The sequence below is a fragment of the Echinops telfairi genome, unplaced genomic scaffold (assembly GCF_000313985.2).
Source record: "Echinops telfairi isolate 266 unplaced genomic scaffold, ASM31398v2 ScPeMD7_7;HRSCAF=31, whole genome shotgun sequence".
In the NCBI taxonomy this organism is placed as follows: domain Eukaryota; kingdom Metazoa; phylum Chordata; class Mammalia; order Afrosoricida; family Tenrecidae; genus Echinops; species Echinops telfairi.
This window is the reverse complement of record NW_022103904.1, coordinates 325,186-348,938: the sequence shown is the minus strand read 5'-3', so window position 1 is coordinate 348,938 and position 23,753 is coordinate 325,186. Positions and strand designations below refer to the sequence as shown.

Sequence of the window (23,753 nt, the reverse complement as noted above, 5' to 3'; positions counted from 1 at the left end):
CTGACTGGTTTGATGATTTGACATGCAGCTAACATGAGAGAGAGGTTTGAGCTGATGTTTTTTTCCAGTTTTCAAGAGATACGAGGTGAACTAGCAGGAGCAGGCTTGGCGTTATATAAAAGAAAATAGCACACTTTTTTTTTTCTTCATTGCTTATTTGAATTCATTTGATTATTCAACAAAAATTGATTGAGCCTCTAGTTGCGTGAGAGGCGGGGGTAGGGAGTGACCCTGGGGACAGTGTAAGCTAGGGGGAAGTAAAAGTTACTGCCCTCATAGATTGACTATTATGACAGAGGAGACAGAGAATCAGCAAATCAATATCTATGCCGCAATGTCTGTCCATCTTTAGGCACCGTGAAGAAAACTAAGGCACTGCAAGACCAGAAGAGGTCTATTTTTAGAGTGCAATCAGGGAGGCCATTCTGGGGAGGCGGCAGGCAGTGAATCAGGAGGAGGACTTTAGCTATGAGGGCAGGTTATTTCAGGGGCGAGCTGCCCCAGGTAAGATCAGCTGCTATTTTGAAGAAACAGCGAGGAGGCCCGTGAGAGCTGGACAGAGTTAGGGTGGAAGAACTTTATGGGAGAGTCTGTGGGAGACGGGGTGGGAGGGCAGGTCTCTTGGGGCCCTGAAGAACATGTAAGGAACCTGCAGGCTTTGTTTGAGCGCCACGGGGCATCCCAGGGAGGTGTGCAAAGGGGCAGGATCTGATTTACATTTTTAAAAGATCATCCTGGCTACTTTGAGGAGAATATAGGATATAGGATAAGAGAAACAAGAAGGCCAGCTAGTTGTGGTTTTCCAGGAAGAAGATGACCGATGCTTCGGTCAGGGCAGTGGTTCTGGACATAGTGAGAAACCGCAGGATTGGGGATGCGATTTGAAGGTAGAGTAGCTAAGCTTTGCGGATGGACTGGGTGAAGGGTGTGTGGAAAACAGAATCATTCTGATGGCCCTGAAGTGTGTGGCTTGATCCCCGGGTAGAACATGGTGTTATTTTGGAGAAAGCTGAGGAAGAACTGTGTTTGCAGGGGTAGCAGAGATACCAACATTTCTGTTTTGTTATGTGTTTTTCTGTTTATCGGTATGTGAAACCCAGGGCTGATGAACCCATAGAGACCGCAATGAGGGGTAGAACAAGGGTCCCGGGAAGATGCAATGGGGGGAGGGGAGATGGGGGGTGGGGTGGGTAAAGCAGAGCTGACATCAAGGAGTTCTAGAAGGAAGAAAATGCATGAAACTGTTTGTGATAGCCATTGTACATTACTGTTTGACGGGATTGAACTATGGGATGGCATACTATCTGTATTAGCTCTCAGTAACATGGTTTTGAAATGAAAAGGAGTTTTCTATTTTGGACATGTGGATATGATGGGGTTACAAGATCTCTAAGGAGAGATTTCAAGGAGACATCCTAGATATTATTTCCAAGCAAAGCAGATGTTTGAACAGGAGAGATGGGCCAGATGATACTAAGTTAAGTAAACTGAAGATCTAGACTCAACCTTTGGCATCTTGGAGGTCCCAGTAATTTCACTTGGGGGAGAGAGGTAACTTAAAATAGGTTCCAGAGAGAATGAGGGGTGAAAGGTGGATCCAGGGTTTAGTCAAGCCTTCTCCATGTGGAGGGGCTACACTTCCAAAGACAGCCATGAAGTGCAGCGACTCGGGGGGAGATGTTAAAGGATTTGTATGAGTGTATGAGCCAGAAATGGGGACCCCGGGGTAGACTGGAGAAATAAGAAGGAAAGAATGGAAGCTGGAGCTTAAGTGAACAGACTGAGCCCAGAGAGAAGGAGAGACCGTTTATCCAAAGTCATAGGGAAAAAATCAAAGCATATGGTGTCAGACATGCGGCCATGGAACTGGATGTGGAGGTGGGAGAATGAGAAAATTCCCTTCTGAAACTTGAATCTTTTTTTTAGTGACGTAAGAAGCAGAGTCATTCGCTGAGAGGGCTAAGGGTGCAGGAAGATTTGAAGGTTTGAGACTAGCAAGAACACTCACCAATCTGACACTATTTGGTGATCTTGAAAAAAAAAATGTTTTCCCCCTTCCTTCTGCAATGAAGTGAATTCGTGGGTTGAAAGCAGAAGGAGAAAGAAAAAGGACAGGGCAGAAGACAGGAGGGAGAAAGAGAAGCAAGCTGACCATTTGGGAGGCATTTCTAGCCTCTGAGCAATGAACTGTCCAATGGAATGCCACCTCTCTCTTTCCTTTGTCCATCAAGGTCAACCCTGGGGGAGACTGTGTCTAAAGATCACTGGGTCAAATGGCCATGATGGATGTCGGCTTCAGTTAGTTACATTTTCATCAGATTTGTTCCCCAAATGATCTCCTCCTTGGCTTAAAAGACAAGTATATCAAAAAAGAGATAGATTGGGAATCAAATGTTGGCCCTTCAAGGAGACATTGGTGGGCCATCAGGCCCCACACTTTCATTCCCCATCCAGTAAAGTAGAAGTGTCAGTAGACACATTCTTTCCTTGTGTAGGTTGTCCTCCACCGCACCCCAGGTACAAGTTTGCTCGGGATGTTCACCCAATTCTGCAAGGCATGCAGAGATATTACTTACCGAGAATGATGACGATGCTATACTTGATGGCCTTGATTTTTGCCTTTGAGATGAGCCCTCGATTGTAACTGGTGCACAGTTTTCCATCTGTAGATAGATACACAAGGGATATGGCAGAGGAAGTGTTTGGGATGTCATCTGTCCACGACATTAAATGTTTCTGTTGATGGCAACATGGAAAGTTAGGTCCACGGCTGCCATGTGAATGGAGTTGTGTAGCTCTTGTTGACTTTGCTCCCTCCCCTTAGCTATCCCATGCACAATGGACACCAGGTCCTGTACTATCTGCATGATTAGTTTTGACTCGGATCACTGCGATCCACTTATTTTCACTGGGTGATGTTTGGAAGTAGATCACCAGGCTTTCCTTCCTAGTCCATCTTAGTAGGGAAACTCAGAGGAAATCTATTAAGCATGAAAGCAACACGAGAGCTCCCAGTAACAGATGATGGCTGCATATGAGGTGCATGGGTGAGGAATTGAACCTGAGTCTTCTTTATGGGAAGTAAGAGTTCTACCAGTAAGCTATCAATTTTGCTTACTAATTGTCTGGAGTTCCCTAACCAAAGGTATTGAAAAACTTCCCACATTGGAGCCAGGTATAGCTTTAGCCAGTGTTCTTGGTTAGTACAAACAGCTAATGCAGTCAAGAGTGCCTCAGAAGAAAGGGCTGGTGATCTACTTCTCTAACTCAGCTATTAAAAACCCTATGAGCACAGTTCTACTTGGATACACCCAGAGTCAGTCACCTTGGGTCAGCATTGACTTGATTACAACTGGTTAATAATCATATGTACATATCTAATAATAATCATGAGATCATTATCTAATAATGAAATGCTCAAAGGGGTCATATAAGAATAGAATATGATGTCAGGTCAGATAAATACTTTCTTTCACTCCTGGGTCCTCCACACATGGTGATTGATTGATTGATAAGTAGTCCCTGGTTGGCCTAGTTGGTTACGCACTGGGCTGCTAACCTTTCGGACTCACTAGCGTTGCTAGGAGCAAGATTAGGCTTTCTGCCTTCGTTAATTTAAGATGTACAGTTTTAGAAACTCTGAGGGTCGGTTCCACTCTGCCCTAGAGGGTCACTGTGGTTCTGAATTGACTAGATGCCTGTGGATGTTTGGTTTGGTTGTTGAATGAATTTATGCCGACCTTTGGCTAGTTAAGAACCAAGGCCAAAGCAATGCTTGACTTGGGTGGATGGAATTTGGTGCTCTCTCTTAGTAAAAGATGTCGAATGATAACACATTTGGGAATGAAAATGTTGCATGTGGCATCCTGGATTCTGTGGAAAAGCTTTTGCTGACAGACCGTCTTCCAGACCATGTGATCCCTTTGGGAAAATTAGGAAAAGGTGCCCTTTTTCTGACTGGACAGGATTCCAGCCTCACCCCTCTGGGGACTACTGAGGAAGGCTCAACACAGCCCTGGCTGCAGCCTTGGTCAGAGCCCTAAGGTGGCTACTCCACACACAGTTCTGTGTGTGTGTGTGTGTGTGTGTGTGTGTGTGTGTGTGTGTGTGTGTGTGTTGTATACTGGAAAGCCCAGCTAATTTGCTCATTGGGCGTCCTCCAATTTCCTATTGGAAATGTCTCGTAAGTCCCATGGAACCTGGCCTGCAGATGTTCTGTTGCACGCCCCTGGTCAATTCTGACTCCGAGCTGATGCTGATTCAGATTCACAGCAACCTTATAGGGCTTCCAACTCTGCCAGCTTTATGAGAGCAAATCACCAGGCATTTTCTCCCATCGGGCCACTGGCGGATCTAACTTTAGACCTTTCCGTTAGCCACGGCACCACCAGGGCTTCTGGCCTGAAGTTTATTTACCTCTGTGTTCTTCATTCCATTCAATCCACTCTCAACACCCACGCAGAGCAGTCACTCCAACAAGCGAAAAACACTCACTGAGTGCTAAACCCACTGGCAACCAGTCCATCATTTCCAACTCCTAGCAGCTATAGAGCGGCTGGTGGGTTTGAACCATTGACCTTGAGGCGAGCAACAGTGTCACTGATAGGGACTTTGAGAAGGGGCTAAAAGAGATTCTTGTTCTCCAGGAAATTTCAATTGAGCAGGAAAGACCACACTCTCTCTAGTAGTCAGGGCGAAGGGGACAGACAAACTGGGGGGATCAGAGGAGAGGGCAAGGACTGGTCCATAGCCTCATGGGAAATGCATGGGCCCCAATTAATGCCTTCATGATGGGGAGGCCCCCACAAGGCAGTGATGGGCACTTGGGAAAGACTTCTTAAGGGGGAGGGCACATTCTTAGCTAAGACATGGAAACAAGCAAATGGAGGATGTGCTTGCTCCATGGTGAGTCATCTGGCTTGGCTGTTGTTGATAAAGTGCGTGGGTTTGAGAGCGAGGTGAGCTGAGGCCAGACTGGGAAATCCTTGAACATCTTTGTGAGGAGTCCGGGCAGAATTCCTGAGGCAGCATCAGACCCTGGAGGCTTTTGAGCATTTTTACAGTGTGAATATTTACTTACTGGAAAGGACAAACTGTTATCAGCAATAACAGGAATCAGGGACTGTTTATGAGCAACCCCCCCTGAAATGCTAATTATATTTCTTAAAGTATATCCTGTAAGGTTACGCCTAGGCTGTCTTAGAGCCTTTAAATTATCCTGTGCATTTCATAGAACCATAAACCCTCGGGTGTCAGGAAGCATGGGAAACACTTGCAGCACGGTTTCTCACTGGGGCAATTTTGCTCCCACCGGGACCTCTGGCAATGACTGGAGACATTTTTCATCTTCACAACGGGGGTGGGGATACTATGGGCATTCAGTGGGGAGAGGCCAGGCATGCTGCTAAGTAGCTCAAAGGACAGGACATTCACCTCTCCTGGGTCTCAACCAAGAATTACCCAGTCAAAATGTCAATGGTGTCAATGCTATGAAAACCTGATTTTTCAGGGTACTATCTGGGAAAGAGATGGGGTCATCAGAAGTTGGAATCCACTTGATGATAGCGAGAGCTATCGGGGAAAGAATGGAGCCCTGGTGGAATATCCATTGAGCTAGTAACCACAAGGTCAACAGTTCGAATTCTCTGGTCACTCTGTAGGAGAAATCCATGAGATGAAACTGACTCAGTGATAGTGGGGTGGGATCAGGAAAATAAGGGGCTCTGGTGGTGCTGTGGGTTCAGTGTTGGGCTGCTAAGCAAAAGGTCAGTGGTTCAAACCTACCATCTCCTCAAGAGGAAGACGAGGCAGTCTGCTTTCATAAAGATGGACTGGTTCCACTCTGTCCTGTAGGGTCACCACGAGTGAGTTAGAATTGACCCCATATCAGTGGCTTTGGTTTAACCTTGAAAAAAAGGAACCGTGGCAGAGAGGTGGGTGAAGTGTTAGACCAAAGGCTAGTGGTTTGAACTCACCAGCTGCTCCTTGGGAGAGAAATGAGGCTGTCTGCTTCAGTGAACATTTACAGCCGCAGAAATCATGTGAGCCCAGGATGGCCTGTCTTAAAGTGTTACAATGATGAGTTGAAGTGGCCCAGCAGCAGGCTCATCTTGGAAAGAGGAGTCCATGGATGAGGAAAAGAGTTGTTGCCTGAGTACGAACCTAAGGATTTGTGGTTCTAACCCAGTCTTACCCTATTAGAAAGGTCTCACAATCGACTCTGGAAAGATTACAGTCAAGAATGCCCTGTAGGGCAGCTCTGCTCTTTAAGACAGTGGGGTGATTATGAGTCAGGGTCAACTCAACAACTATGGATTTGGGTTGGTTTTGTTTGTTTGTTTTTAGTCACTAACAGTGAAGGCACTCAGCTGCTAAACAAAAAGGTTGGAGGGTCCAATCCTCCCAGACGCATGTCGGTCGGAATGAAGCCTTGGCAATCAACTTCCCAGTAGAACCCCGTCACGGAGAACTCAAGGGGACACGGGTCTGCTTGGCCACATGTGGGGCGACCATGAGCTGGACTGCACGGTCCTTGGCCGTTATCTTGTGAAGGACAGACTTTGGGATCAGCCCTGAACACACCCTCCAGCTCCAGTAATTACGAGCTTGGTAACCTTAGGCAACTTGCCTAAGGGTCCCAGCTTCAATCTTTCCATTTACAAAATGAGGCGCAGAATACCGAGCTCACCGGGCTATTTTGAGGATAAAAATGCAATAATATACGCAAGGTGCCAAAATCCATGCTGGAAATGTCAGTTCCCTTATTAGGCGGGATGAATGAGTTTCCCACATGCTTTCAGGAGGCACACGGGCTGCCTTTATGGAAGGAGCAGAAGGTATTACTGCAGTGGATGCCTATTATACAGTGTTGTTACCTGCATAGGGATTGTGCACATCCGTGAACGACCAGGATGTGATGATCCCCCTAGGGGGAGGTAAAGAAGATAGCAAACCCAATTATCCTCTCTCAGTGTGTCCCCACTTGCTGATCTCGGGTAACAGCTGGCCCCTAAACAGCATGGCTCTGAAGACTCCGTTGTCTTTCAGGAAAGTTCTCGGAATGACTGACACCTGTGCTCGGAAATCGTTTAAAATGGAAACTAGCAGTCCTTTGCACAGGACAACTGGGTGACAATATAATCAACTACCTGCCCTCCGCTACTCTCCCGACGACATCTCTGAAAGCCCCTTTCATCTGATCGCTGCAGGAAATGCAAAGCCTCCAGCTTCAAAGAGAGCTGAGCTACAAAACGTCGGTAATTCTCCTTTATTGGGACATAAAAGGATTATTTCTACTCAGGCCAGGGCTCTGAGCTCAGTGAAAAGCAGTTAAATTCAGTTGTCACTGTCCATTAATAGCTTGGGGAACCTCGAGGCGGCAGGTCCATTGGATTCGGAACTAGAAGCCTTCTGTAGTTTTTGAGTTCAAAGGGGACCCAGACTGAAAAAATTTAGCCCCCGTGCGGACAGATGACTGCCCCTCATCTTCCTAAGGTGTCTACGCGCCTCACTAAGAGCAGCTGGGAGCTCACGCTTCTGCATGGCAGGGCACTTGAGGGCAATCATTGCTACACTGGCATTTTTAATGGACAGGGAGTTTATTCTCCGCAGAGGACTCCTCTGTAACGGAAAACGAGCACAGAGCTTTGTTTGGGAACAAGGAAGTCTGATGGCCACGCTTTAAAGTAAATATTCTCAGCCAGTAGTTTTCATAAGATGCATGTGCTGTTTGTGTCTTCGCTGACGAACACTTCTTTTTCCTCTTACAAAGGCCCCAGTTCCCCACCCCCAGCTAGCCGGACAATGGCTGCATTGTCTCAATCTTTCCTATGAAAACATTCTGAGTTCTTTGCTCAGGAGATTCTTCAGCCCCAAGTAAACAAACAGTCATAGCTGGGAGGAGGAGGTATCAACTTAATAGACCCAACTAAAATGATGGAGGCAAAAAAGACAGGTTAGCCACTCTCCAAACCCCCTTCTCCCTACTGGATGCACAGCCAGCCTGCCAGCCTCCCCTTCAGTAGACGCGGTCCTGGAACTAAGGGGTGCCTAAAGGCACAAGGGAAGAATCCAGCTGGCTCTTGGCCAGCCTGGTTCCGCTGAGCCACCTGCACAATTCTCCACTTTCTCTTCCCATTTTTGTGCACTGAACGTTGAAGCTGAGGGAGGGAGACGGGGGATGGTGGCAGCCATCTCTTCCAAATGGCCCTAGCTCCATCAGTTGAGATGTGAGTGAATGCCAGGTATCCCTGCCCCTGCCTTTGCCTTCTATTGCCATTTGCACTTGAATTGAACAAGAAATAAACTTCTGTTCAGTAAAAGCAACAGACAGTAAGGGGGGTAGTCTGATATAGCTGTTAGTGTGTCCTTAACGAAAGAAGAGATGGGCTCTCTCCTTATTCAGTCTATATGCTGAGCCAATAATCTGACAGGCTGGACCATAGGAGAAGAATACAGCATCAGGACTGGGTTGGAGGAAGGCTGATTAATGACAGGAGATCTGCAGATGTCACAAGCTTGCTTGCTGAAATCAAGAAAGACTGGAGTACTTGCTGGTGAAGATCACAAATGGTCACGTTCAATGTGATTCCCTGTAAGAAGGCCCAGCTCTTCACAACCGTGGACTAGGCAGCAGCACGACAAACGGGGGCAGGACTGCACCTGTCCAGGTGTCATCTTGCTTGGATCCATGTTCAGCACTCAGGGAGGGGCAGCCACGCAGCAGTGGCCCCTTGAGTTGGAACGGCCTGCGTGGCACCTAGCAGGGCCGCTGTAATAAAAACCCCCCAATAAAAAACAAAAACCTAAAACACACAGCTTTGGCTTCATGGCTTCAATAGGTGGTAGGAAGCTGATACGGGAAGGTAGGATACTGGGGAGCCTGTTGATAGAAGTATCGCATATGCTGTATGGGAAGGCAGCCAGGGTGCCTACTGAATGGGAGGCTTAGGAGGTAAGATTGGAAAAGACGTAATAGTATATTTTGATTTTTACGGGCTGTGTCAAGCAAGGTCGTAGAAAAGGAGATGATCCCCAACAAGAATTGGTTGATGTCTGAACAAAACTGAAAGGGAGTAGAGTCCCTAGATTCAAGTTCTTATAGAGTAGCAGAAATCAACTACTTCTGGTCCAACTACTTTGTGGGGCACAGGGCAAAATGAGCACCTGGAGCCTGTTTCTCCAAAAGGATAAGGAATCTCAAAACCATTGCATCCGAAAGCTGATTCAAATGTGGGGGTTTTCCCCCTAAAAATGGGACCTTTACAAGCTGCACTGTTTGCAGGCCCATGAAGCTGCCACTGGTCCTCCCACATGAGGTATCACACGGAGGGCTTTTAACCAGCGAAGACACACACAGCTCCATTCCCACAACACCAGGTTAAGAATGTCTCCCCGCCCCACCCCAGTGTTTCAAATGCCCAAGCTGGATTCTGTTACCTTGAGAGAACAAGGGGCAGTGAAAAGAAACTAATCAGCCCTAATATTTTTATGGGGAAAGAATGTTTTGATGTAGTCCCTGACAGCGAAGCGGACAGGAAGTATTTGAGGCAATTATGTCACCCAAGGAACCATGAAGTTGCTATATTTGCCAACATTTAAAGCCTTTAGACTTAAATTTCACCTACCCCCTGAGTGGAAACTTTGCATAATCAAGGTTTCTGTGTACATTTTCCTTATTAGCATGAGGCTGATATTTTTGTTACAAGGCCATTTTGTCGATCATTTCTGTATCCTAGCCTGTGAACCTCAGGTTTGTGTCTTGCCCATTTTTCCTTAATATTTATGTAATCGTTTTCTTGTGTTTTTCTTCTCTCTTTTTTTTTTTTTTAGGAGTTAGACTTTAAGGAGCCCTGATGGCACAATAGGCTCCGTGTTGGCATGGTAACCACTAGGTTGGTGTTTCAAGCCCACCCAGTCCCTCAGAGGGAGAAAGATGAAATGGTTTGTTCCCATAAAGATCCGTGGTCTTGGAAGCCCGATGGAGCAGATCTGTTCTGCTCCCTAGAGTTGCTATAAGTTTGACTAGACTAGACAGCAGTGGGTTTATATGTTCAGTATAATAATCTATGTGTTTCAAACATAGTCTGCTTTCTAGTTTGATGTCACATTCTTTATAGTGTTTTAATAATAACAGACTACGATTTAGGCATCTAGTTTGACTTTTTGTATCTTCTATCTTATGGGGAAAAAATCCTTCATTACTTCAACATCAAAAATACACGACCTTGTTAGGTGCCCCTGACCTATCATGAGGCTACATACAACAGAACGAAACACTGTCTGGTTCTGGGCCATCGTCATCGTTGTTGTTATGCGAAGAGCCCATTGTTGCAGGCACTGGGTCTTTCGAGCTCCTGGACATTCTTTATTTCTGCTCCTCGGACTTTCTACTCTCCCAAGCATGATGTCCTTGTCTACGGACTGGCCTCTCCTGATCACATGTCCATAGTACCTGAGACGGAGTCTCCTCATCCTTGTTTCTAAGGAGTATTTCTGGCTGTACTTCTCCAGGGCAGATTTGTCCACCCGGACATCTGTTCACTCTCTCCTCCTATTTTTGCATGCTCAGGGAGGGAGACCATTGCTTGTTCTTTTGGCAGGCCATCCGTCCTTTCAGTCTGCTTCGTCAACACCACAACTCAATTGACCTACTTCCGCAGGCATATGAGGCAATTGAAAATTCCGTGGCTTGACTCAGGTGCATTTTCCTCCGTAAAGTGCTTCGTAACACCTTTTAAACAGGACGTTTGCAGCAGATTTCCCCGGTGTAATACATCTTTTGATTTCTTGACTGCTGTTTTCTTGTGCATTGCTTGTGAATCTAAGCAAGATCAAGTCTCTGGCAGCTTCTTTCCTTTTATCACGACGTTGTGCGCTGACCTAGTTGTGAGAAGTTTGCTTTTCGTTACATTGAGTTGGAGCCCATACGGAATTGATCTTCATCACCAAGTTCTTCAAGGCCTTATGTTCTTAGCAAGCAAGGCTGTGTCAGCTGCATATCATAGGTTGTTAAGGGGCCTTCCTCCGATCCTGCTGCTGTGTTCTTCAGGTATCCCAGGGGTTCGCAACCTTCCTCATGCCGCGACCCTTTCATACAGCGCCTCCTGTGGTGGTCCCCAACCATGAAATTATTTTCGTTGCTACTTCAAAACTGTAATTTTGCTGCTGTTATGAATTGGGCAAACCCTGTGAAAGGGTCGTTCGGCCCCCAAAGGGGTGGCAACCCACTGGTTGAAATCTGCTGATGTAGCTCAGCATACAGACTGAATAAATATGGAGGAAAGATATAACCCTTTCTTGATTTTAAACCATGCAATATCCCCCAGTCCTGTTAGAAAGACTGACTCTTGGTTTATGTGCAGATTCTGCATGAGCACAATCAGTGTTCTGGAACTCCAATACTTTGCAATGTGATCCACAGTTTTTTATGATCCATCCACACAGTAGATTTCTTCTTCTTGGACCATCTGGAACTCCACGGAAACCTGTCCACTGCAGATGACCCTGCTGGTACTTGCAATGCTGGTGGCATAGCATCCAGTAGCACAGCGACACACAAGCCACCTCTGTGTGACACACTGACAGGTAAAGGTGGATATCACCTTACCTTTTCTATGAAAAGTTTTCAAAAGTCTTAATTTTCACACATATGCTCTAGTCCTGATAGAATTGATTTTTGCTAATGGATTGTGGTCTAATTTTAGATTGTGGTCTAAGAAATCTAATTTTACTTACTTCCATATAATTGTCTGTCAAATATCAAGTTGTCATAATGTGTAGGTTGATTTGGGGAGCCTCTACCATTCAATTTTGATTGTGTTGTGCCAATATTACACTCTGTTAATCACATTGACTTGATGATTATTAATATTTGGTATATTATAGAATTTTGGCACTTTTCTTTTCCATGCATGTTTTAAAATCAGCTTATCAGCTCAAAACCATTTCCCATTTCAATTGATTGGCTCTGCTTAATGTGTAGATTAGTTTAGGGAGACTTACATCTTTCTGATATTGAATCTTAATATCCACAAACATAATATAGTCTTCACGTATTTGTGTCTTATTTGAAAATAGTTTTATGTTTTTCCCACAAAGTTTTTGGTGAGTCTTTTGTTAAGTGTAATTATTTGTGGAGACAGTCATTTTCCTTTTTGTTTATTGATGAGGAAACTGGCAATGAGAGCAATTAATGGGCATAAGGCTTTTCAGTTAGAAAGTGGCTCTCAATTGCCTCCTAATTTAAAGTTGAAGCTCTTTTAAATCTCCTCCATTATGCCATATTTTTTTTTTGTAATTTGAATATAGCATGAATCACTTAATGTCTTCCAACCCCAGAGTTATATAAGAATTTTGTCTTTGGAATCGATTGATGGTAGTGAGTTTGGTTTGATTTTTTTCTCTTTCAGTGATCCACCTCCCCAGTCCCAAGCATCAGGCAGTGCAGGCTCTATTTTAGAAGTATCCTTGCTGGACATCAATGTAGAAAATGCTAAACCCTGTCTCCTCTAGCTCGTGCCTGCCTCACTTGTGTGTGAGTCAGTCTGTGGCTTGTTTGTGAAATGGTTTAGTCTCTTTAGTTTTTACTCTGCCGGCCTTTGAGGTGGGTGGAATAGACGTGATTCATATTTGCCAACTAGAACAGTGGTTGTCAAACTAAGGATGCCTTGCATTTTGTAGCCAGTATTTCCAGCGTGAGCTGCTGCTCACGCTAATCATTGCTACTGTCCCTGGTTGAGGAGCTATTATCCTGGCATGTTAGCACCACTGGAGATTCTGTTTGCCAGCCAACTCCGGAGCTTCTTGGCTGTCGTGAGGGATAGAAAAAAATCGAGTGAGTTCCATTTATGAATCTATAATGATTGGGCTTTTGAAAATACCAGCTGCCCCTCATCCAAAAGGAGGTCATGGGTGGCGATGTGAATATATAGACATTTTATGGAGGGGTAATGGTATACTACATACCAGTGGGAAAATAAATCTCTAAATGGTTTTGTTCCATTTCGGAGACTGGTGGAAAGAGGAGACCAAGAGCACAGGAATTGGATGATTAGTAGCCAGGAAACATGAGAGGATGTTGGTGAGAGAGTCCCTAAGCATAGAGATGAGAGTTCTGTTGAGAAGGTGGGTGGTAGGGTAGTTGATGAGTTTGGAGACCAGAGAGTCGAAAGCCCTCCTATTGCTGCACCTCTTTAGCCATGTCTGTTTCACTCACTGTGGTGAATGGGCCTTGGGAAAATGCGGGGCAATGGGATGGAGGCCCATGGCTGGTTGTAACAGAAGTGGAGAAAAGAGAATTGCTGAGACAGGGAGGGTTGGGCGGGGAGGGGTTCAAAGAGATCAAGCAGAGGGTAGAATGCGAACTGGTTGGACGGATTGACATTATGAAACACATTCAGGAAGACCTCGGGTGACGGAAACAAAATGGGAGGCTGCACACACTGGTAACGTGCCATCTTTTAAATAAATCAAGGCCAGCTCTTCCAAAAATGAGGCTGGGATTGTGTTCTACAGGCAGAGTGCTAGGAAGAATATGTCAGAGAGGTGGTGAGGCCATTAACTTGAATTTGGGTTTTTAATTTTTCCATCTTGAGTTCTTCGTTTGCTCAACCATGGCCTTTGTTTCTAGAATGTCTTCTGGGAGGCAACCTGATTTCGAGAGGAAGCATTGATTTTCTGGCCAATCAGATGTGCGTGTGAGTCCTGGTTGCATTACTTGCTCCCTATAGAAACATGGAAACAGCTTAACCTTTGAGCCTGCCTCCTATTAACACGAGAGAAAAGAATACGAACTTACAGAGTTGCTCTAAGGATTGAAGAAGATAACATATTCACAGGACTATGAAATGGCTGACATGTTCAATGTGTCTCTCTGTCTTGTCTGTTCTGATCCACCCCCACCTCCCCACTTTTTGACACCTCTTTCTCACCTCAGCCCAAAACTCTGGACTCCTTAAACCTTCTGGTTCCACTATACTTGACCTGCCCACCATGATCCCATCGCCATAGGCTTTGCTAAGTGACAACTGACTCAGTATATGCCTGTCTGGTGCGCATTACCTGGTCCAGATAACATATAATTCTCCTGGGAGACCCGTCTTAATGGAAAGGATCAGCTCTAATGATGTGCATTTCAGACATGATGGGAGGGTCTGCAGAGGAGATTTGAGGACAGGGCAGAGTTGGCTTCCCTAAGGATTGACAGCTGTGAAAAAGCGGTGAAGCAGTTGCACCATGCTTGGTAAAGTAGCAGGGCAGAGGACAAGAGGAAGACCTTCAATGAGACGGATGGACACAGTGGCGGCCTCCATGGGCTCAAACAGAAGAGCAAGTGCGAGGGTGGCACAGGACTGGCAGTATTTTGTTCGGTTGGACATAGGCTTGCTGTGAGTCTGAACCAACTGGAGAGCACCTAACAACCCCGCCCCCCGCCGCAACATTGGGTGGCTATGGGTCACAATAGACTAGACACCAAAGGTGTTTTGTTTGTTTCTACACAGTAACTGTGAGAGCTGTTATATTCATATGCTCCTATTAGGTGCTGTCAAGTCCATTTTAACTCACGGTATCCCCAGGTGACAGAGTAGAACTGCCCCATGCGGTTTCCTAGACTATAATCTTTATGCGAGGCGACCTGGTGGCACAGTGGATGAAGCATTTGGGGGCTGCTAGGCACAAGGTCAGTGATTCAAATGGACCAGCCATTCTGAGGGAGAAGGAGGAGGCTGTTCTACTCCCATAAAGATGCACAGTGTCAGAAACCCTGAGGGGCAGTTCTACTTTGCCCTGTGGGGTCTTCCTGGGTTGGAATAGACTTGAGGGAGGTGGCTTGATCCTTATGGATCTCAATCTCTCTCCCTTGAAGGGGCTGGGTGTATTGGAGCCACACCTTTAGGTTTAGACAGAGCTGCTTACTTCGATGGGTGATGATAGAATTGTTGCATTGGCTCCTTCACTGAAGAGTATCCGGACTCTTTTACAGCTTTATTGTCCGCCCCCCCCCTGCCCCCACCTTCACCTCTCACCTTCTCTGTCTCTCCCTCTCAAATGGAAATACTTCAGTACAGACACAGTCTCTGAGGTTTCCTTTAGAGTTCCTATCTGAGTCTCGTGCTCATGTGATTCTATTATAGGAAAAGCATTTTCCAGCAATTGTAGTATTTAGTGCTTTTTTGTGGGTGTTGTTGTTGGAGATCTGATCTGTGGATGTTAATGGATCTTGGCTGAAAGCAGAGACTACTAGAAAGATATTTACTGTGTTTATTGATTATGCAAAGGCATTGGATCCTTTGGACCATAATGAACTATGGATAGCCTTCAGAAGAATGGGAATTCCAGAACACTTCATTGTGCTCATGCAGAACTTGCAGTCGATCAAGAGACCATTGTGGGAACAGAACAAGGGATACTGCATGATTTACAATCAAGAAAGGGATGTCTCGGGTTTGTACCCTCTCATATTTATTCAGAAGCTGGGTAAGGTAGTTAGTTTATTGTGCCAACCTGGCTGATAAACACATGTGGGGTTAATTGAAGGGTGGCAGGATAAATGGCTCGGTGAGCCTCACCTTTCGAGTTCTTGGGTCTGTTGCTTTCTGATGGTCAGACCCAGTTTGCAGCTGCCTTAGCTAGTTCCCTGCTTCAGCTGGCAAGGCTCACTTCCTGCAAGACATCCCCTGAGGAGAAGCCACATGGACCTACCCTGATGCAGCCCTGGGTGCTGGAGGACCTGTGTGAAGACCTCTGCCAGTGCTGAGATGTTTACATGCTCACTGATTCGGCTTTCCTCCAGCAGTCGGCATCATTGCGTCTGTTTTGTGAGATGGAGGAGGACTTTGTGGATTGGTGTTTGGGCATATGGGTTAATGTTGGACTTGTGGGCTTGAGCAACACTGGGTTGTGATGTTTTCTTGATGTGCACTTAACCTTATATAAAACTCTCTCTTATATATGAGTTTCTGTGGATTTGTTTCTCTAACGTACCCAGACTAACACACTGGATTATATGAAGAAGAATGTGACATAAAGATTGGAAAACGGTCATGAAAAGCCTGAACTATGCAGATGACATGACCCTGCTTGCTGAAAGCGCGGACTTAACGCATTTGCTGCTGAAGATCATGGATTGCAGGCTTTAGTATGGATTACAACACAGTGTAGAGAAAACGAAAATCCTCACAACTTCTCTGATGGGCAGTATCAGGACAGATGGACAAAAGGTTGACGTTGTCAAAGATTTCATTTGGCATGCATCCACAGTCCAGGTTCTTGGATGCAACAATCAAGAAATCAAAGAACATTCGTGTGCACTCGTCCGTCCCCCACAGCCACCACTATCATTCAGAATGCCCGACGGGGGAACTGCCTATTGCCCCGAGCCGGGAGGTGCGGCAGCAGATTGAGAAACAGTGCGATTCAGACCTGGAGCACAGCCCGGACCTGTGGATTACTAGTGATGGTGCGTGCTCTGCGCGCTCCTTCGCGCTGCACCACGGGGCCCAGGCCTCGGTGGAGCAGAGGCAGAACCATGGCCTTCCAGCAGATGGAGCAGAAGCAGCCAGCTCTAGAGCCAACAGTACTAGTGCCATCTCCCAGACTGGGGACTTCTGGGGAGCGAAGACCATGGCCTGTGGACAGTGGACACTGATGAATTGAGGTGGACTGGCAGCAGCCTGGCAAGATGAGCTCTTTTCTGGGGACTCCAGTTAGTTTCCTATGAAATCCAAGGAGAACCTGCGGAACTTCTTAGACAACTAGCTGCAACAGGGCAAGAGTGTGACAGGGTGGCAGATGGGCTGCAACCGGGGCGTCTCGGGCAGGCATGACCTGCTACCCTCTGAGCCTGCCCATCACACTCCCAGCCCTCCGTGAATAGTTAAGTTGCCCCCAATGCTTTGTTTTTAGCAGCGACATCCCCTGGCCTGTCTCCTCTGGAGGTTTCCAGTGTTGGCCTCCCCCCATACTTCCTAATATATCCCCAGACCCTACCCCAAGTTCCTCCAAACTCGACCAGCCAGCCTCTTCTTTTCTCCTGGGACCAAAATGTGGGGGTTGTTCTCCCCCATCCCCAATTCCTCTTTTCTCCCCCGCTGGGCTCTATGCCCTTATTCCATTCCTGGGCTGGGGGCCACCACAGCCCCTCCCTATGAACTAGACCTCTGCAGCCACAGCTGGCGCAAGGCAGGCGGGTACAACATCAGAAGGCTGGAGGCAGTACCTGGAAACCTAGGATCCCTTTAGTTGGCTGCGTTTTCTTCAGGTTGGCCTCAGTCAGGCCCACTAACATTTCCCTGGGAAGCAGGCCAGGCATGCAGGTGCCTATGCCTGGTTGCCCAGCAGGCGATCTATAGAAAGGTTTACTGAAGTGGAATGGGGACAGGAGTGCGTGGCGTGTGGTCAGCTGCAGTGGTGGGGAAGTGTGGATGATGCCTTGACGGATGTAGGGCCCATAAGCCTGTGGGGGAGACTTGCTGCGTAGGGCTAAGTCAAATAGCTATGTCTGCCTACTATTGTTCTGGCTGCTCGGTGCTTCCCTGAGCGCCTTTCCATCTTGGGTCCTCCAAGCTGTTCCTCAGACATGATTGGAAAGAGGCGGACTCTCAGATCCTGGCTCACAGGCTGCGCTTTGGGCACAGCTTGGACAACTTTAATCATTCCTTCCCTCTCCTGGTTTTCAGGGAGAGTCTTCCGTCTGCTGGGCCTGATGCAGGACAGGCTTCCAGGAAGCTTGAGTTCAAATTTATTAGACGAAAATCACTGCACAAGCAAATTAGGCAAGAGTCGGGCAATGCTCATTAGACACTTACCTGAGCAATTGGAAATCACTGTTTCATGGGCTTTGCTTTTAATCCAAATAGTCCGGATCACAATTCCATAGATGACGCTGTGGAAAGGACCAAAGACAATATTAATGTGACTGGTGGATTTCTGCTAGGAAGACAGAGAGCCAATCACTCCCACCTCCCTGACAATGAGGTATGGAGGCTCCATTGACCTGGCCTGCCACTTGTACGGAATACAGAAGCACAGCAGGTCACAATGGAAAGGACCATGAAGATCAGTTGGATGCAGCTACTTCTCTTGTAAGCAAAGCAACTTGGTTTGCCCGAGCGAAATCAGGTGGTCCAGGTAGAGCTTGGAGTATAATCCAGGAATGTGAGCTGTGGAGTTTATAACAGCACTACTACTTGCTGGTTGTATGAGCTTGGAGTTAGCCTGGCTTAGTGGGTGGTGCAAATAGTTAATAGCTGAAAGGTTCGAAGATCACATTCATGCGGAGGCACCTCAGAAGAAACGTGGTGATCTATATCCACAAAAACAAGTCCTTGAAAACCCCATGAAGCACAGTTCTCCTCTGAAACGCATGGGGGCGCTGTGAGTTGGAGTGGTCCTAATGGCAACTGCTGTCAGTAGGAAGGACAGACTTTGTCCCTGCCTTGGGTGGTTTTTCCTTTGGTATAATCCGCTTGCTATGGCAGGATGTGAAGATGAGGGCAAGTATGTAATTACTAAGAGTGCAGCACCGGTCTTCCTAGTTTCTCTGTGTCTCCCCTTCTGTCTCTTTCTTTCTCCGGCTCACCGTCCTCTTCTGGCTTGGAAGAAGTCAGTTGCCATGGATTCTACAGCCACAAGACATTTAACTCTGCGCACAGAAGTTCCCCCTTCCTCCCCACAGAGTTTCTGGTGAGGATGCAGCCCTGGCTGACACCAGGATTGCGGTTTGGAATTCTGATTCACAGAGATAGGAAAGTTATCACTGGGTAATGCTTTCAGTCATTAAGTTTGTGATTTTTTTTTTAATGCAGTCAAAGAAAATCAATACAAGAAGTTTCAGTTAAAAATCTGTTAACCCAAGGGTTCTTTTGAGGATTAAATGTGATAATATTTAAAGTGTCAAACATAGTACGTGAAAATGAGTGGAGACTATAACTGTAAACTTCTTTCCCTTCTTTCTTCCCTATTTTACACCCACTCTTGCAGGATGTAGTCTGTGCTTAACAGAAAAACAATGCTAATGATTCAAAAAACTTCAGCAGATTTGGTCTCTTTGATAAATATAAAAACTTACACCTTTTAAAAATATTACTAGATATTTTGGATATATTAAGTACCTTGACTAAAATCTTTGGTACAAAGTATTTCTTTATTTTATAGCTGCACAACCTTCTCTCCTGAGAATCATTGGTTTAAAAAAATTGAATAGCAATTTGCAATAGCTGACAAAGCACTAATTATATTTGATGACCTACAAGAATAGTTTAATTAATGACTAGGTGAAAGCCCTCTGATTTCTTATTGCTTTTGCTAATTCTGCTCAGCGATTCCCTCGGAGTACTCCAGGAAAGCTTAGAGCCTTTTTGTAGGTGTTTCCCTATAGTGTATGTGTGTGTGTGTACATACATACATGTACATGTAACCTGTATAGATATATATGTATAGACATACACATGTATACACACTCATATGCATACATACACATATCTATAATGGAAGGCTTTGGTACTAGCAATAGCATCCCAGTGTGGCTGGTGTCACCCCAGGTGCTAACTCAGGGTACCACCCCCTCATATTAGACCATACAGAATTTTTTTTTTAAAGAATGGAATCTTTTTTATTTAGGGAACATGCATATATCTCCAATTTCAAATCAATCTCTTTTTATATATGCCAGTAAGTAGAGATTATTTTCAAAAGTAATTTTATTGGAATATACTTCGCATATAATGCAATTTAATCATTCCATCATATTAAGAGATTTGTGTAATCATCACCACAATCAATTCCAGAACATTTCCTTCTCCTTCTCCTTGTTGTTTAGCTTTCCATTCCCCTCCATCCTCCCCTGCTATGCCCGTAGGCAATTATCAATCCAGTTACTGTCTCTAGATCTACCTGTACTGGATTTCATATACAGAAAATCATATGACACACAGATAGGAAGTAAACAAACAAAAATCAGCAACATTGCCTGGATTAAACATCGAAAAATCTCAGTTCCACATAGGAAATCCAGGATAGTACATCTATAGTGACTGTGACCGCATAAGTGGTTTCTTGGGGGTGTGGCAGAGCAGGTCGCTGGTTAATGGGGGAGCTAATAACTGAGTACAAGAAAGAGGAAAATGCTTAAAATTAATTGTGGTTGTGATTATACTACCCTTCTTGATACGTTCAAATTCTTGAATTATATTATATATGGACTATATGCCAATAAAACTGTGAAAAAAAAGAAAGCAAACAATATTTTAAAATTGACAACTTTACTGTCAACTAATCGTGACCCTATAGGACAGGTAGGGAGATTAAATGGTAAGGTATTAGATTTTAACCTAGCTACATCTGCCACAATTGACGTGGCAATGCTCTGTCTGATAGCGAGGCTATTCACATCCCTCGCCTATGGTTGGATGGGCTTCACCCAAGCTTAATGCACGTGAGGGCGGGCGTTATAAATGGACGTGGCCTTCCGCTGCCGCCCCCAGCTTTCTGCAGACCAGGTGTTCCCATGATTAGTGTCCATTTTAATCAAGCAACATTTATGATAGGTAGCATAACTGCAAACTACTTAAATGTAACATTTCTTAGATGTATGAATGCAAACAAAATTGTTCTGTGAAATCTTTCTCTATTGAATTACAATGTCATTAGTTACAACATAATTAGCAACTTACTGGATGCTTTAATTTTTTTCCCTCCTTCTTTAATTAACCCTGCAGTCTCAGAAAAAGTTTTGATATAGGGTCACAAACGCTAGTTAGCAGCGTACTATCACTAGAATGTGTAGCAGAGAATTTGACACAGAGAATTTGACACAATACGTGTTTATAAAAATACCAGCAGGAACGAGAACAACGGTGCTCGTTTTTGTCCTGTGGAGAGGAACGCACATGAAAAACGTGACGTTGGAGTTGGGTAGCAGTGGCAGCTCTGGCGGGAGCACGTTCTAAAACATCAAACTCACTGCCATCTAGTCCTGACTCATAGTGACCCCATAGGACCGCTTAGAACCGTCTCCTTGGCTTTCTGAGACTGAAACTCTTTATAGCAATAGAAAGCCTCATCTTTCTCCCATGGAGCGGCTAGTGGGTCAGAACTGCTGACTTTGTGGTTAGCAGCCTAATGTGTAACCCACGATGCCACCAGGGCTTCTGTGTTGGAGCACATTCTTAATTTTAAAAAGTAAATGAGCATAGCGTTTCAAGCTTGTAGGTATATTATTACATGTAACCTGGGTCTAGGAAAAATGTTTTTGTTATTATATCTAACTGGAGGACTATTTTATGAAAAAAAAATTCTGATGGACTAGACAAAAATTTTATAGACAGTCATTTTGGTGTCACTCTCTCTGTCCTTTGGTGTCCACGCTCTAGTGACAACACTGTGTATTAGCTGTCTGGGCCCAAACCACAGCCCTCTACTCCTCTTCTTGGGACCAACTGGGCAAGTAAAAATCTACCGTTACTGTTTGCAGGGCAAACACTCCATAGTGAGGTGACCCTATCCTTTATTGTCCAAACCAAGACATTTCACTTGACAAAGAGACCTCTGAAATGCATTTCCTGTCTCCTTCTTCATTGCCTTTATTTAATCACAGCGGCTTCTGTGGCTTGTTCCTTCAACCTGTGCCGTAATGTGTGCCTTGCTCTTCATGCCTTTCCTGCAGACCCTGATAAACATTTGCTTAATGAGGACCAGAGTCTTCTAACCACCTCCAAAGTGTTACCTCTAAGGCCCGCACTGCCATTAGAGTTGGGGCGCTAGCACAGAAAAAAACTACAGCCCTTGTCTGAAGGCCCATTGGCAGCCCTACTTTCCCACAAGAGCAAGCCCAGGATCTTTCTCAGGGTGTTCAATGCCTCCAACAATCTCATTTTGCCTTCCTAGCCTTTGTTATCTTCATCCCGTCTTCCAAGGGTCCAGCCTCAGGCTGGGGACTTGATGAACAGAGAGTGCTGTCTTGGAGCCTTAGCGCTTCAGAGCCAGAGGAGTCTAAAGCCCTTGTCTGCCAACAGGCTTTCCTAGCCTTTCATATTTGAAGCTGGAAGATGATGTTCAGTTGTGCCCTGCAGATTCTATTAGGAGTGATTGCCCCATGTGCTCTGCCAATCATGGAGAGGAGGGAGCGGAACTGGTGCTGCATTTCAAAGGACACCCCCTGGTCAAAATTCCTCTCTTTCTTTATTAGCTTTGAGTTAGTTTATTGTGCCAACCTGGCTGATTAAACACATGTGGGGTTAATTGAAGGGCGGAGAAAGAAATGGCTCAGTGAGCCTCACCTTTCTAGTTCTCAGGTCTCTTGCTTTGTGATGGTCGGACCAGGGTGCAGCTTCCTTAGCCAGTTCCCTGCTTCAGCTGGCAAGGCTCACCTTCTGCAAGACATCCCTGAGGAGAAGCCACATGGACCTGCCCCAATGCAGCTCTGGGTGCTGGAGCACCCATGTGGAGACCCCCTGCCAGAGCTGAGATGCTGACATGTTCATTGATAAGGCTTTCCCTCTGCAGTCAGTGTCATAGTGTGTGTTTTGTGAGATGGAGGAGGACTTTGTGGATTGGTGTCGGACATATGGGTTAATGGTTTAATGTTGGACTTGTGGGCTTGGGCAACACTGGGTTGGGATGTTTTTTTGATGTGCACTTAACCTTTATATAAAACTCTCTCTTATACATGAGTTTCTGTGGATTTGTTTCTCTAAAGTACCCAGACTAATACAAGCTTAGTAATGAATTCCACAAATATTTATTTGATCACCCACTTTGTCCAAGGTGAGTTAGTGAGGATACTGTAGTAAGTAAATCAGACAGAGTCCCTGCCCATGTGGATCTTAGGTCTTCTCTAGGGAGACAAGCCATCGTAACAGGAGACTGTAAGGAACATATTACTGTCATGGAGCTAGGTGCTCTGAAGGACTCCTTGGTTGGTGCAAATAGTTAAGTGTTTGTCTAGTCACTGAGGACTTGGCAGCTTGAATCCTCCCAGAGGTGCCTTGGAAGAAAGGCCTGGTGACCTACACCTCAAAAGTCAGTCACTAAAAACGGTATGGAACAAAGTTCCACTCTGACATGCCATGAGTCAGAATTGATTCAAGGGAAGAATGTTTTGTTTATGCTTAAGTGCTATGGCTTCAGGGTGATATAAGGGTGTAGAATAGAAGCCTGGATTTCTATAAGCATACCTGTGTATTGCTGGGCTCAGGGATGTAGAAAAGGTGGGAACAGCTCGATCGGTACTTATGGAGCGACACAGAACTTAACGTTCCGATATACACAGTCCATTGGGACAGGTTTGCTGGACTCTCAGAAGTGAGAAAAGCAGTGGGAAGCTGCTCATTGCTCATTTGGTGGCGTGAAGTCAACAGATCTCCTCCAGGTGCCGATGAAGGGGTCGCTCTGAAGCTTTCGATGGGTCAGATCAACAAGCCTGGCAAGCTGTGCATCAGTTAGGGCGCTACTGTTGGCCACTTACTGATAATGCTCGGCGCAAATTGGCTTAAGCACTTAGAATACCACCCTCCCACCTTTCCCCCTAGTCTCTAATGGCAACTTCAAAAGTAGGACCGGGTCCAGTACTTCCTGTGATTATGTGATTGGTTGGCTAGGAGCCTGTCACCCTCCTTGCTTTGTGCTCATGCTCTGGCCAGGCCTGAGGAGTCCTTTGCCCACCCCTACTCTCTATGCTACAGTGCTGCCAACCCAGCATGAAACGTTCTCATCTGATCCTCAAACCCCAACCTAAATGAGCTGATTTCCCCCCC

General features: G+C 45.7%; 1 protein-coding gene across 2 annotated transcripts in view; it reads right to left on the bottom strand.

The window, feature by feature from the left end:
- The window catches only part of NPSR1 (neuropeptide S receptor 1), a 214,679-nt gene that overhangs the window by 4,796 nt on the left and 186,130 nt on the right, over nt 1-23,753 (bottom strand). For both annotated transcript variants that reach the window (XM_004708016.2, XM_013006053.2), the window contains 2 exons: nt 17,808-17,884; nt 2,577-2,663 (listed from right to left, as the gene is read on the bottom strand). In XM_004708016.2, coding sequence (XP_004708073.1) covers nt 2,577-2,663; nt 17,808-17,884 — 164 coding nt within the window. The remainder of the gene's footprint in view (nt 1-2,576; nt 2,664-17,807; nt 17,885-23,753) is intronic.